The 15,766-nt window shown below is 42.5% G+C and overlaps 1 protein-coding gene across 2 annotated transcripts in view; it reads left to right on the top strand.

The window, feature by feature from the left end:
• serpinh2 (serine (or cysteine) peptidase inhibitor, clade H, member 2) overlaps window positions 1-15,448 on the top strand; it is a 137,441-nt gene extending 121,993 nt beyond the window's left edge. For both annotated transcript variants that reach the window (XM_008286206.1, XM_008286208.1), the window contains one exon: window positions 13,770-15,448. In XM_008286206.1, the coding sequence (XP_008284428.1) occupies window positions 13,770-14,069 (300 nt within the window). In that variant the 3' untranslated portion in view covers window positions 14,070-15,448. The remainder of the gene's footprint in view (window positions 1-13,769) is intronic.
• Window positions 15,449-15,766: the final 318 nt, after the last annotated feature.

The following is a 15,766-nucleotide window of genomic DNA, read 5'->3' as shown; positions in this document are numbered from 1 at the left end:
AAAATAGTTGCCATGTTACAAAAGAAAGAACAGCCGAGCTTGATCAAATTCAGCAATAACAGATATGTATCATAACACTACTTTCGGAACTGAAGAGGTTGAGAATGCACATTCATAGGCTTATAAAACACCACAGCTTTATAATTATGAGCCTGCTGAGTGTCACAGTGTCCAGGAACAGACAGTGAATAGGAGAAATAACTGCCTCAGGGAGAAATTAGTTAGTGGTGTGAGCAGAAGCAGTCGAGAACAGGACAGGTGTCTTGGTGAGTAGCCAATGTGTGATGTTAGAACATTGTGTTACATCTCCATAAAATTTGCTGTCACACATCATGATATAACACAACTGGTATTTTCTCCTTAATACTAAAGCTATGATAGTAGCCTATAACAGAAATGAATGTTTGAAGATCTGCTGGTTTAAGTCAAATTGGGCTTGTTTCAAGAGAGAGGTGAGAGAGAGCTGATTCATTTAGAAGTCTGCACAGTTAGCATTCGGGTGAAACTGAACGTCTGACCAATTCGTAATCACTGGTCCTACTCGTGCCAATAAAAGAAGCTACTGCTGATGGTGGACCTGAAGTGGGTGTGTGAATTGAAGGAACTGAGCCAGCTATTGGTCTTGCATGTTCTGGCATGGATGTCCTAATTGGTACTTTATTGTGTCTGTGGGAACATAAGTCTCCTGTCTGATCGTTGCACACAACTGCACAGGCATGAAAACAGCTCCGCAGTTAGGAGAAGTGTGGACTCAGTGTCTTTACCGACTGGAGTTTGAGCGACCTGCACACAATCACTCATCATGATGAAAAATTATAAAATGCCAAAAAGACCACTTATTTAACACAGCTGCTCAGACTCACTGCCACGTACTTCTGTACAGTGTGCTGAGTCGGAGATGACTCACTTATGTGACGTAATGTGACCCATTATGAAAGTGTTTTTAAGAGCAGTACATGAAAAGACAATTTTTTGCATCTGAATTTCTGCCTTTATGAGTTTTGACCAAGAGCCTGTGCCTATGAAAATCCAAAAACATTAGCAGATTTAAATTTTGCTGCTGCTTCCATCGAAGTAGCTCCGAGCACTTTTGCAATGCTTGGAATGTTTCCAGTCCGTAAACATGTCAAGCTATCTGTAATAAGCGCTCAATCTCTTAAGCTTTGTTGCAAGACTTCTACTTGATTTTCATTTTGGGGAAGGAGAAGAAGTCACAGGGTGGGTGAGGAGTGACAGTTGTGTTTTTGTGGTGTTTTCACCTGTAAGTGGGTGCAAGGTGCTGTTGGACCACCCTCTTGCCGCCGCGTCATATTTCATATTTCAGGTTGTTTGCGCAGCATGTTCTCCCTCAGACACCTAGGGACATTACAGTAGAACCCTACCTTTACAGTCCAACCCTGGAGATTAATTCCCAGTTTACAACCATGTGAATGTTGAAGGAAACTATAAGCTTGCTGATTTGATGTGCTTTGTCCCATTTTGCAACCTGCAAGCTGCTCCACTGTGAAAACTGCCACTTCTCATTGGTAGCCACGGAACCACCTCTTGTCACCAGTGATGATCCTCGACTTGGTCATTCTGACTGCTGACTGACAGAGAATTTATTTGCTCCTTTCTCCGGTTTGTGGTGCACCTGCCACCACTCGTAGAAACGTGCAAGACAAGTCCTCCTGTTGATAGTGTGATGTCACATGGTCTCCTGACTTGTGACACTTACTGCTTGCACATGTTGCACATGCTTGACTGGATGCACCACAGACAGTCACATAACTTATTAATCATCCCTTCTATGTCTCAAAAAACGTTTAAAGCTGTACTTTTATATTTGCTTTCCAAAACAACATTACATACATGTGATATCAATATATGGAAGGTCCCCCATGATGGTGAAGTGGAAATGATTTCTGGGCCACAAGAGGGAAGAGGACGCAAGTAAGCATAAGTTGATGTAATGAAAAGCTCCCCTGGTCTTTCATTGTCCGCTACCTTCCATTACTGTTGATATGCATGCTATTTCAGCGCAGCCACATCCTTGGGGGGATACTAACTATCCCCCTTTTACTTGCTCTGGCAAATCCATGAGCAAGTATGGATCGCCAGGTGCTCCATCCTTTCTAGAAGAAGCCCGTCTTGATTCAGCTTCATTTCAATTGTCACCTCAGCCACACTAGAAATGGACTTTGCAGTGCTTTCCGTCCAGAGGGATCTGTAGGTGTTACTGTGGGAGTAATGCCGTTTGATACTTTTTTAGTTTGTCTTTTGATCCATGTTCTTAGCATTTGTACTCACACCAGTGGACTAAGGTGCTTTTACAGTACATTGGATGTGCAGAGGAGAGGCGGTTACTCAGCTTTTTAATACTGTAGTGGAATCTGAAAGAGCCTCAATTCTAGTTTCTTCTTTCATTCATTTCCTGACTCATTTTTCACTTCACCTGATATGCTTTCTCATATCACCAAACGTTGCAGTCATCATTCTCATTGTTTCTTTGCCTTCTTCATCTCTTCTTTGGTTTTTCCATGTCTCTTCTTCTTTATTCTCTGTCTCTGTCTTGGCCAGCTTCTCTTCCTGACTTACACTCTGCTTATCTTGGATTTCTTTTTCTTTACCATTGAGTGTAATTTTTCTCTATTCATTTCTCTGTCTTTCCTCCTCTTCTGCGCTTGGCTCATTCTACCTCCTCTCTCCTTTGTCCTTGTGCCTTGGTGCTTTGTCTTGGTGATGTGCTGTGGTTCTTGCTCGTCATTTTTTCCCCAATTTTTTTTTTTTCCCATGCGTGTTACACCTGTGACCTCTGTTTCTTGTCTAGTTTTCTGTCTTCCTCTTCCACTTCCTGATTTAGTGCTCTTAGTAACTGAAGCAGAAGCCTTGCTTGCCCCTTCCAGCTCGATGCTGACTTTGACTCAGATGAGTTCAAATGTCACTCCTTCCCACTCTTCTCCTCTCTCCCTTGAGGTGATAGGGCGTCCAGCTGTACTCATAGCATCAGGCATCATACCAGCCTTTAGCAGTGACTCAAACCCTAGCTGCTAGGAAGATCAGAAGGACCTCAGGGCCTGACCATGACCTGTACTTCTCAGTGGGTTCTGGAAGCCTCCCACAGACCTCCTTTTGCAGGAGCTCAAAGGTTATGCCACAGCCCAGCTGGTAGTCTGGATCTCTGCTCCTGGTGCCCTCAAAGCCAGCAGGTAGCTGGTCTTAGTCAGGAGAGAAGAGACTGGAAAGAGTGCCAGGCAGACAGGCAGCAGCTTAGTGGCAGCTGATGCTAATGTGAGTTCATGTGGGTTGTCAAGGTTCACACAGGCCAAACCGGAGGGTGTGTTGGGCGGCTGACTGAGAATTGTTGGGCTGTTGAAAAAGCACGTATTTGACCAGGAGCAAGTGTACACACAAGATGCTAGAATCACACAGGCGTCCATACGGTTGAGAATATCCTGCTCAGGCGGTTGGGGTGTAAAGAATTATTATTGTTATTTTTTTTTATCACAGGGTCACTGCACTGGCATTAGATACAGTCATAGTTTGCTTTGTTTTTTTTTAAAGATTATGTTGTTGGGCTTTTCGCCTTTATTTGATAGGACAGTGTAGTGAGACGGTGAAACGTGGGGAGAAGAGTGGGGGAAAGACATTCAGCAAATGAGCCATTGGCTGGATTCGAACTGCGGCCACTGCGTCTAGGACTTTAGGTCCTGTACATGGTTCGCAGTCTTATCCGGTTGAGCCACCGAGGCTGCAGTCATAGTTTACAGGTTAACGTTTTCATTTTTATTTGCCAAATATACTTACAAGGGATGTCCTAGTCAAGCTTTTTGCATTTGACATCCTGTAACTGATGGCATTAACAAAAATGTTTTGACCTACTAAATTCGGCACATCTTTTTTGTAGAAGCTTCATGACCCAAATACTTACGGTCCTGATACGATTTTTTGCTCCACTGATGTTGGCACTGTACAAACCGTTTCTTCCTTCACAGACAAACCTTTGCAAAAAAAAAAAAAAAAGCCAAAAGCTTGTACAGAGCACACCGACCTGGCAACAGCCAAGATTAGCTTTGGTCTGTCATCACATTACTTTCAGAATTCATGTAAATTAGTGAGAACTTCAGTGACCTTTCAAGGGCAATGTTTGCCATTTAAACTTTAAAAAGTGCTAAGTCAAAATGAGAAGCTGTTACATGAATATTTTGTACCCAACTATTTTCTAGTAAGGAGAGGATCTTTCACCTAGTCCGATTTCAGTCATGCAATCCTTTCTGTTAATCAGACGACATCGGAATGTGTTGGTCTCATGTCTGAATGAATTCTTCAATTCTCTGTAAAAGTTGTGACGGCAATCTCACAACGCTAGATAGTGTTACATTTCCGCCTCACTTTTAACACATCAGAAGTCGGACACTACATGCTGCCACATTAATGGGTGGACTTGAGGAAGCTTTTTCCACATTTAAGCACCAGTGTTGATCAAAAAAGACACAGTTTGCCTGGCAAAATCCAAAAAACACATCCTTTACTCTCTTGGCAAGAATAGCGAGATTTACCAATAATGAATGTAATCCGTTTTTTAACAAAACAGTAACAGGAGCTCAAGTTTAGTTTGTTGTTTCCAGCTGATTGTAGGAGTCTTTCCCCTGAGTTTATTGCAGCATCAGACAGCAGCTGCATCCATGTGAGTGTTTATAAAGCAAGAGAGTTGTGCTTATTTAAGCCTAAGGGGTAGCAGTAGTTACTTGACCAGTTACTTATAATTATATGTCATCCCCAACATGGAGACAGGATTAATCAGAATCTAATAGCAAGTCACACTGTGTTCTTTGCTTCAGCTCAGACAGGTGAGCTGTCAAACACAGAGTCATAGTTTATAAACTGCCGTCCTCAAGCTGAGCTCTGTTAGGGTGTTGTGATATTTTTATTTTGTCGATAAAGTAGAAGTTAGGTTATACACATTTCAGTGTTTAGGAAATCTCAATTAAACTAGGCAGTTAGTTTTTGGAGCATGTTGATCAGCATTCTCTCGGTTTAGATCAAGTCATTTGTTTATTATTTTATTGCTATATAATATACACCACTTGATGTGCTGTCCAATATCTTGTGAAGGACACACATCTGAAGGAAGCTGTGAGATACATTAATGTTAAAGTGGCTTCTGTCTGAATAGCAGAATGCTGTCACTTTAACAAATTGATGAAGCATAAATGTTACATATCCCAAGTGTGAAAAGGGCTTTATATATTCAAGCTGGCTGTCATGAAATAAAACAGGGTCAAGTGACAAAAACACAGTCAAGAAAAGACTGGAATTTATTACGATAGCTAACCATCAAAATATTCTTAGACTTGTACACAACACAGGACGTCAACTGTACACAACCATTACCGACTAGTAAGAGACAGATGTTAGGATGCTTTTAGTGTACTTATTCATGGAGCTAGCTGTAACCACACTTCAACCTCTGACATATAAAGCCAGTGTGGATGTGTCAGAAACTGCAGTTCCTCAAGTGACCACATGTGGCTGGCTCCAAAAAGCAAGTCATTCCTCTACTTCTTCATTCATGACAGTTGTTCTGGGGTTGAATTTTCATATAACTCACTTTTTCAATTCTATTATTCCTTGAAGTTATCATTATTATGAGCTCGGCTGCTCGGTGCACAAGAAGTGTCACAGTCCAATTTTCGCACTTATGCCCCACTAACGCTCCATATTTTGCTTATTTTTACATCAGCCGGGAGTTAGGAGGAGTCAGGAACTACTAAGATGGTGACAGTTGGAGCCACCGCAGTGAGCTTCAAAGCTACACTTAATTGCCATTTGTCCATCTTCATATGCAGTCTGTAGCTGTAACTAACTATTAATGTGCAGTTTTTCTCCTTATGTTGTCTCTGTACATTTTTGGATCTCGCTCAAATTTTTTGGCTTAGGCGGACAATTTTCCAATTTGCATAGATGTGTATTCACCTAAATTTCTACAGCTTAGAGGGTATTCACATCTGTTTGCATCCTTGACATTAATATGCTCACTCTGCTGCCAAAATTTGCATCGTGTTCAGTGAGATTACACCCAGAGGGATACAGTAGATGGTAGTATAACAGTTGTGGATGAGTGAGAGTGATGCGTGCCTAAGTAAAACAAAGTGAGAGAGGTTAGTTTAAACTGACAGATACATAGGGTATGCAGTAAAATCCATTTCCTCAGGGCAGGCTACACTGACTGGCACCTATTACCATGTCCTCTTCATATGTACATTGTAACCTCATCATGGGCTGATGAAATCTACTTTGCCCTCTTTCTAGTTTAACAAGCATCTCTATAGAGCTGAGCCGCCATGTTATTCTACTAGCCATGGCCTGAAGAACAAGCTTTTGACATTAACATTGTCAAGACACTCAGAGGAGGAGGAGGCTGTAATCTAGAACTAAAGCCTTGAAACAACTCCTTTAGACACGGCTACGACTTTGCCAGAGAAAGAGAAGAAAACATACTGTTGCACAAATCCTCTTTTGTCTCTGTTAGTGAGGTTGCCAGACAGAAGCAAAAACTTTTTACTCTTGTAAATAACGAAAAGTAGCTGTACAGGGCTCTCATTATGTAACCTAATTATGGATAAGCACATCAGGGTTCTGGCCCCTGTTTGTCTGACTCGTGACGAGTTGTCTCCCTCTGTTTGCTCTCTCAAGAAAAAGAAGTGCATTTGAGAAATCATTATGAAAGGGCTAAAGCTCTGAACAAACCCTCAGCCCACTCCAATCTCATTGCGTCTGTCTGTCCAACCCCTCTGGCCAGTGGTAGCGTGCCATGTCTTCTCTGACGATTATTTTTCCAATTGGGTCAGGCAAATAATTGCTCATCACCGTGCATTAATACTGTTTACCACTCTGTCAGTGCTTGGGACGGCCACAGACTCCTGAGATTAGAGGGTAGCATCTGGACAAACAGAAGATCATAGTAGTGTGTGTTTCAACCCGCAACACTTGTGTCCTGTGTTCGTGCCAAATGAGAACAAACAAAATCACTCACCTCTGAGTCTTGTTGGGCAGATTTTCCACCCATTTCCTCCTTCACCTCTGTCCTCTCTGTCATATCAGTCTCAGGAATCTAAATCCTTTTTGTGGGTCTCACATGTGCGTCTAATACGCGATCAGTGAGCGGCTGCACCTTGGCTCTGCTGACCTAAATAGGAGCGACATTCGCCTGGCAAGTGAGGAGGAGAGATAGAGGAGGACGAGGAGGGTCAATGATTGCTTGGGGACAAGGTGGAAAGCGTAACAAAGAACTATGAATAGCTCCAGAGTTTGGCCTTCCCGTCCGTCTCCCTATTTGTGGTGTTTTCCTCTGGTGAAGGGCAGGCTGTGTCGGGGTCTGTAGCCAGAGACGGAGAACCTTCTTAACAAGCCTGGCCCAGAGGTCACTGAATGAACCACCCTCATCGCTCTTTCCCTTTTTCTCTGATCCACTGCTGACTGGACCACACACACATACACAGTAATGGCCAAGCTTGAGCTCCATTCTGGCTGTATCTCCAATTGGTGACTAAGACATATGAGTGTGCACCAGAGAGCTCACTCAATCATGGCTAATGAGGTCAAAAGGCCATCAAATATTTACAAGAGCACACTCCGCAGTATACAGTGTCGAGGGGCAGCTGTTTTAGCACAGCTACCATCGCCCCGCATCCTATGAATTAATCAGATGTGTTTCATGGACATTAGATAAACACTAAAAGCTAAGGCTACGTTCTCCTTTTTTTATTTATTTGTGGTAAAATGGCCTTGTGGAATAAAGAGCTGTGGATGTGTATGAACGAATGAATGAGACATTGACCGTGCGGAAGAGGTAAAAGCCCATGTAAATAAGATACCAGTAGGAGTAATACTGATGAGACTCAATAAAGAGATGGAGAGGCTTTGAAGCCTCAAGAGAGCTGATGATGTGAGAGAAAGAGAAAGGTTTGGGTTTTTTTCTGTTTTTTTTTTTTGTGTGTTTTTTTTAAAAAGCCTACATCAAATGTGTCCATGAAATGGAGCTGTGATGATGCCAGTGCCACATACTGCATGCTTGAAACCGCCCACACTGGATGTTAAGGGCACTACTGAATTAGGCAGAACATGTCTGCAGTTAATTAAGGTGGCAGCAGCTTAAAAGAATCATTTGACAAGTGTTATTAGTAAGCCAAAGGGAACATAAGGTGTAAACTGTTCAGGAGGACTAAAGGTAAGGTATTTTTTACAACTAGTTTGTTATGATGGTTAGACTGATGATAGCCATGATGTAGGCACCATGATTGATTAGAGCAGGTTGGATCGAATTCATTCCGGTCTGGGTCACCTGGTGTTTGCTCTGCAGAGGTACAATCAATGTGTGGTGTGTGGGGCGTTATAAGAATTTACCTTAACTGTCTTCTGAATGAAGCAGTTGTGGAAAGTCACTGTTCCAACAGCTGGACCAAATGTGGAAGTCTACAGTGATCCCAACAATAGCAGGAGCATTAGGGTCTATAACCCTGAAACCTAAACTCCATCTACCTATTCATCTGTCTACAAGGGTACTTCAAAAAGTTCTCAGCCTCACCCAGAAACAAGGGGCGTAACTCCCATTTGGGAACCTACCTGTGTTCTATAGTACCTTATATCCCTGTCCACAAAAAACTCAAATCTATGAAACATTCAAAGAAAAGGGAGGAAACCTTTATCTGAAGTGATGTTGCTCCAGGACAGAGTGTTCGTCCACACAGGTGGCAGAAGCAGCCAAATGTGGCTTTTAACTGTCGTCCCTTGTACCTTAGTCACCTGACTTGGCACCATCTGACTTCCAGAAGTCAACTTATGCCCCAAAATGAGAGTTGCTTCCGATGTTTCCAGGTGAGACCAAGAACTTTTTTGAGGTACCCGTTTAGATAGATGGATATATAGGTGTATATTATCGATTACCATTAAACTATGTTGATACCCTGAAGGGATATTCACAAGATAAACTATGTGAAGTAGTTGAACCAACTCTGTCAACACTGAATTCATGATCACATGTATATATCAGTAAATATACAGTAATATACATTGGTATAAAATATGGTTTGCAAAATTAATGCTTTCACTTTTCTTTTTTGACGTTAATACTTTTACGTAATTGTTTCTGAAGTGTGGCATTGCTACTTTTTTAAAAAAAAAATACAAGTAGGAGATCTGAGTACTTCCACCTCTAGATCTAAGCAATGGCCACTGTTCCCATAATTATTTTTTATTTAGATTTTTCTTTGTCAGTTTTATTTCAGATGATAATGGAGAGTCAAAAGCAAACAAGTGGAGCCAGAGAGGGATGGATGACATGTAGCAAAGCTCCCCAGTCAGAACTGAACTGAACCATTGTGGCTATATGTGCTGTAAACATTCCACAACTAACATATTGCCATTGACGTCGTATCATGGAAGAAACCGTTCAACATTGGCAGAAAACAAAACAAAACTGAGAGACCAATGAATCGAGAGATGAATACGCAGACTGACAGAAAATGTATGCAAGTATTTTGATAATTGACTCATCATTTTAGTCGTTTTCAATTAAAAATGCCCAACAGTCCCCAGTGCCAGGTTCTCATTTGTGAGGCTTTCGCTGTTTCTTTGGTTCTGCTTTGGTTGCTGTAGCAAAAACAATCAGTTTGAAGACATAACTCTGTGAAATAGTGCCCATCATTAGTGCACTAGTTTCTGTCATTTCATGCCGGTAATGAAAGTAATAGTTCAGCCCTAAGTAAATTATTGCATCGTAAAGTGAGAATTATTGTATTATTCAGTGCATCATGTTTCAGTTCAGGGCTATGGCTCTCTCTTGCTCCTTCTCACTAATTCCACTCTCTTCTTTCTCTGTCGTTTGCATTTGCATTGCATTTGGCATTGCCTCCTAATCAGCTACCTCATCCAAACTTAGTGTTTTTTCTTTGTTTTGCTGCCTTTTCTTAGCTAATTGTAGCAATAATTAGCAAGGGACACTGTTCTTGATAGATTTTTGTTTTGTATAGGAACTCTGCACGGGAAAAGTTCTTGCAAGATTAAAATAGAAACAAATATACTGTTTTTTGTACCCTTGGGAAATTTGTGTGGGCTCTACTGCAGTTTCTAAAACAACAAATGCAATATACAATTCAGAGATAAAACATCACAAAAGACAATAAAAGACAATCAGAAGAAACGGTTACAAGTACATTCAGTACTACACACACACACACACACACACACACACACACACAAACGCTCGCACGCGCACACACACACACACACACACACACACACAAACGGGATTCAGTGTACCTGATTTTTCTCTCCATTTTACCTGTCAAGGCAAAGCATCTCTGTATGTTGGTGGAAATCTTCATTATGTATGGTGTGTAGTCTTTCTGAAATTTTAATCATCTTAAGGTCTTTTCCCCAGTTCAGATCTCATAGTTTGCATGCAGCAGCTGAAAAGAGCAGAAGTCTCCCTATTTGATCTTTCCCTCTCATCTTTCTTTCTCCCATTGTCATTATTAAAGCTGCCCTGCCTTTTTAAAAATCATCCGCAATGATGACTCTTCACAGATAGAGCTATAACATGTCCTCGCTGCCACAACCTGTCCCCGTAAAACCCCCACAGGTACAGCCAACATGCTACATAGTGGGCTCACCCGTCGAGGTGGAATAATGTGATGCTGAGTGCTGCACGCCCGAGGGTTAATGCCATGCTACCTCAGGCCTGGTTAGACTGCACCGCTGTAGGCCAAGGAAGCCCTCCGCACACACACAGAAGAGACCGCCAGCTGACAATGCCTGTGGCTCTCACTCGCAGACAAATAGCTCGTTGATGCTGTGCGGGGCATCAGCAGTCCGCCCAGTTCTGTTCCATCTAAGATTCATGTGGTGCGTCGGAGAGAAAGGGCAGCCAAAGAGCACCTCCCAGAGGTTTCTCTCCCCATATAATGCAGTGCCACACCTCTCCGGTGCATAAGGCCTCAATGGGCTCCTCTGATCTCCCATGTCTGTATCCCGTTGTGCTGCTTCCAGGTCCCTTAATTTCTTCGATTTTATAACTTCAGAAATATTACCAACTCTTTTGCCTTGACAGGCAGAATAAGAGAGAAAAGCTAGGCCAGATAAGATTGACTTATACTGTTTATATAAATATTTATATACACTTCACAATGACACCTGAAACACTGCAAGCCAAGTAAGTGGATTTTGTTGAAAAAAAAATTGGAAAAAACAACTTTTCCCTCACACAAACTTGGCTCGAAGTCCCTCTCAGGTCATTGATCAAACCCCTAAGAACTCATCTCTGTGTAAAGTTACAGATTTCAAAGTTTTTTTATTCATGTAAATATTTAATTCCTGCACTGAAATGATGCAACTCTACACCACTGATTTCTCTAGAATGTGGAGATCCATTCACTTCCCACCTTGAGAGCTCGAGCACACCAGCTCACCTTTGACTCTGCTGAAGCACTGCGAAACTACTCAGTGAGCGTAATATTGGATTAATTCACGTGTTCAAACCAGAAACAGATTTTGAAAGACAGAAATGGTATCGAAAGCCACACCTTGCAAGTAGATAGGATTATGTCCAAACCCCATGGCTGCAATCAACGCATAACGCATGCGGAACATTCACAGGGCGTTTCCTGCGTCACTATACTTCCATTATAGTCAGTGAAACTGGCTACACCAGGCATGTGAGCAGCGTGTTGAGTGGTGTGTAAGTGGTGTGTCTGTGCAGTGGAGATCCGCACTTAAAACGCAAAAATAGACTAGTTCTTAATTTTTTAAGTGAGGCATGAAGCTCTTTTGCACAGAAAGGGGTCTGTATTGGTTTTCAAATTAAACTACCAGTACACATAAAATTCTTAGTAACGTTATCCCCTGGAAAGTCTACTGTAGTCTGCATATATCATTTTACCCATATTATACACATTTGTTTAAAAAAAAGAAAAGAAGGATAAAGATGTTTGAGAGTGCTGTACTAGTAACAAAAACCAAAGACACAATAATCCCAAAATAAAAGTTCACAGTCTTGTTTTGCCAGAACTCTCCACCATACATATGCTGCAGGTGTAGGCAATAAATAATATATACATATATATTCTGAGGCTCATCCAGTCTACATATGTTGTATATCAGTGTAGCCACGACATTAGATTTGTTTTGTATGAAGCCCAGAAGTCCAAATTTGTGTTTTTCAGTGTCATCAGTACACCAGAGTTTTGAGGTGGAAATGCTCAGCCATGGCTTTGACTGCTTATTTCACTCACCATAGGTCTTCCAGGATATAGAAAACACATGTTAACAAGTTAAAAGACTTGATTTTCAGGGTAATAGACTTGATTTTCACCGGAGGTGGTCTCAGGAGCAAAAAAAAAAAACCTTTAAATGATTGCTAATGTAGATCGAAAACTTGCGAGAGCACAGTAGAGCCGGGTGAGAATCCTTGTCAGAGAAGGATGAGGTTGGGAGGAGAAAGACTGAGTTAGAAACAGAATGGGATAAAATAGACGCACGTGGGCTAGATGAGGGATGGGATTGCCAGGCAAGTGGCAGAGCAGCAGAGGAAAGACAGTGATGTAGTGGTAGCGAGTGGAGGAAAAGAAGGAAGAGTGGAGGAATAATGGATGAGGACAATAGAAGTGCATTAGAACCGGAGGTGGCATGTGTGTCTCTGTGGAATTGCGTGAAGATACGAGAACGGGAGTGACAGATGCCTACAACTGTATATACGTCTACTTATTTAATGTTTATGCATAAGCTGACATGATCCAGTGTAACGACCTCCTTCGTGCACGTCTCACTTAAGCAGAAAAGCAGCCTTTCTACTTGGATTATTACAATTATCCATTAGCATGTGGTTTTAACATCCAAGCTGCGTTATTCTGAGCTGTAACAATGTGGTTTTAAAAACGAGAGCCGAAGTCAGTGAGGCGGCACCCACAGAGCGTTTACATTTACCCAGACAATGCATCCAAATGATTTACTGTTGTTGTCTGCCAGAAAAGGATATTTTCAATGAAGAGTGTAGTCAGCTAAAATTTAAACAATGCTCGAAAACAATATCGTCACCCACTCATCTCCAGTGCAGCTCTCCTCCAACGGTGGCCTTTCGCACATCCACACACACATAAGTCCGCACAGTCACACATTCACACCCACACATGCTCTCATCTGGCCCCTGGAGAAGCCTGTCACTGTGAGTGGCCCTCTGCCATGGGAGGATAAACTACCTGTCATGACGACGACTTTCTGTGGAATTCATATCAGAGGCAAAACAAAGGAGGTGCTGAGGTCACGGGGCATCACTCTTAAATTATTCATCCTCTGCTTCCTCCTTCCGTCTCCTCTCTGCCTGTCGCCCACTTTGTTCTGCCAGCTCACAACAAGGGCAACTGTCAGCCTCCTTCCCATCTTGAATTTTTGGGGATATAAAGTAAATAAACATTTTAGCAAGAGAACTCCCTCAGAAAAGTTGATGATTGACTGGTTTGGAGGGTATGTTTATGTTCACGTTAATCATGTGGCGAGGTTGGGGAAGGGCACCGCATGTCTCTCACTTCTGAATGTCACAGCATCATGAAATTTTAAAATATGCTTTCCCTCCTACTCGTTGTTTGGTCTCCTTGCGTGCATAATTGATCAGTGTCCTGGCAGCTGCTCGGGCGCACACAATCGCAGGATGTCTCTCCGCGCGATGGCCTCGAGCTTCGAGAGAACTGAATTGAAGCAGTCCATAAATTATATCACTCTGTGTTTTCTAATTCCAGAAACAGCTGTCTGCTCTGGGCTTGACCGATGCATGGGACCAGAAGGTGGCAGATTTCTCCGGGGTGTCGGACAAAAGCAAAGGGAAGCTACATCTCGGCGGGGTCGTCCACTGGGCTTCCCTGGAGCTGGCGGCTCAGGCTGGGAAAGGAGATCTAGAGGATGAGAGCGTGGAAAAGCCCAAGCTGTTCTACGCCGACCACCCCTTCATCGTCTTTGTTCGAGACAACACGACCGGAGCGCTGCTGCTGATGGGAGCGCTGGACCACGCAGAGGGAGAGGCCTTACACGATGAACTGTAGCACTCTCTAGCATCTGTCTTTTCCCTTGTCTTTCCCTTTCGCATTCCCTCTCAAACGCCGCACGCTGGTTTCCAAGTCGAGACATTGTCATTCACTGTAGCACACTATCGCTTCGCACTACGTCTGGCTGTCATACATTGACACCACATAGTCTTACACTGACTGACACTGGCACTGCCAAACCTGACACTTACAGTCTCACACACACACCAACACCTACATGACATCTGTAAATGAAAATACAGTACAAGACATTACTAAAGTTGACGGATACAGCAGAAACACTAACTTTGAGCGACTCCCCGTTCTTTGTCTCTCCCACACACACACACATATACACACACATTCAAGGGCTCAATGATCAAGTCGACACAAAACAAAATGACAAACAAGAGTGCACTGACAAACCCTAACGTGCTGACAAGCAAAAGTGGTTACACTGACACAACACTTAGAGCTGCATCAACAGAGAACTTTTACAAACAGAAGCTCGCAGTGACACTTGAAACCTCCCTGTCAGGCAAACACTAGGGCAGTGTGTGTCCGTGTGTGTGCTTGTGTTTGTGTGGTGACCGACAGATCAAGGGTGCCCGTGGGGCCACTCTCTGAGCTGGCAGGGACCTATGCTGGGGTCCCCTGGGCTACATCTGAGGAAGACTGATGGATCAGCCAAGTGCTTATTGATGAGGCAGCTTAATGCTAATGACTGTAATGCGTTACGGCGCTTGTCAACAACACGGAGAGGACGGGGAACCTTTTAATCTCTTAATGCCATCAGGGATCAATGACACCATTATGCTGTTGGAAACAAACATGACTGACATCCCATGACTTCAATGTAACAGCTTAATATTTAGAATGATTACAGCAATTCAGAGTTATTGATTTCCATTTGTGTATTTGTTTTTTTATCTAGCACCTTGGTATGTAGATGGTGATTTTATTTTTTTTACTCTTTTTTTTCACTTGTGCGACTGTATATATATCTGCGTCTTCTCCTTATCTTTGATACACAATCAATCAAACATGTACTGTTAATATATAATACGCATGAATTGCCACAACTCCATCTTTCTTGACAGCACTGATACAAGCTGAGACAGGAGGCCATTTTTTATGTTTTTTACTTCTCCCCTGAACAGAGTCATCTGACACCGAGCCTCGCGGGTTCATGGAAGTAGATTTAAAGCCCCGAACTAGCATCAGCGTATTGAATTTTAGTGGCGACACATGATAGACTCACAGTGCCTGGAAAGTGTAGCAGCAACTTTGTCAACTAACTCGCCGACTGCTTCCCAACAACCTCAGGTAAAATGTGTTTCCTCCATTCGCAACAATAAATAATTGAGAAATAAAATGTATGAGTGGAAAACAGAAAATAGTCCCTTTTCGCTGTTTTTTCTTATAACGGTGTTAGTGTTTTGGTGTCTTCTGTGGTTAAAATGTTTTATTTAAGGTTCTAGAACATTTCAGTCTTACTACAAAAGATGCTTTTGTGTTGTGCTGGTTGTCTACCTGACTACACACCACAAGTACTTTTGGTACACGGCAGTCTTATTGTAAATGCATAGTGACAAACCTAGAAAAAGGAGCGGTCTGTTTTTTTATTGCAGGTAAATATGTAAATGTGTGCTACATCTGTCCTGTTACAGTGCGTCTAGACACACAGCTGGTCTGTCTGATTCACAGCATTAGAA

This window comes from Stegastes partitus, unplaced genomic scaffold, assembly GCF_000690725.1.
Source record: "Stegastes partitus isolate 25-593 unplaced genomic scaffold, Stegastes_partitus-1.0.2 Scaffold442, whole genome shotgun sequence".
NCBI lineage: Eukaryota > Metazoa > Chordata > Actinopteri > Pomacentridae > Stegastes > Stegastes partitus.
Note: the sequence above shows the minus strand (reverse complement) of the source record. Positions and strands in the feature narration are given on the sequence as shown.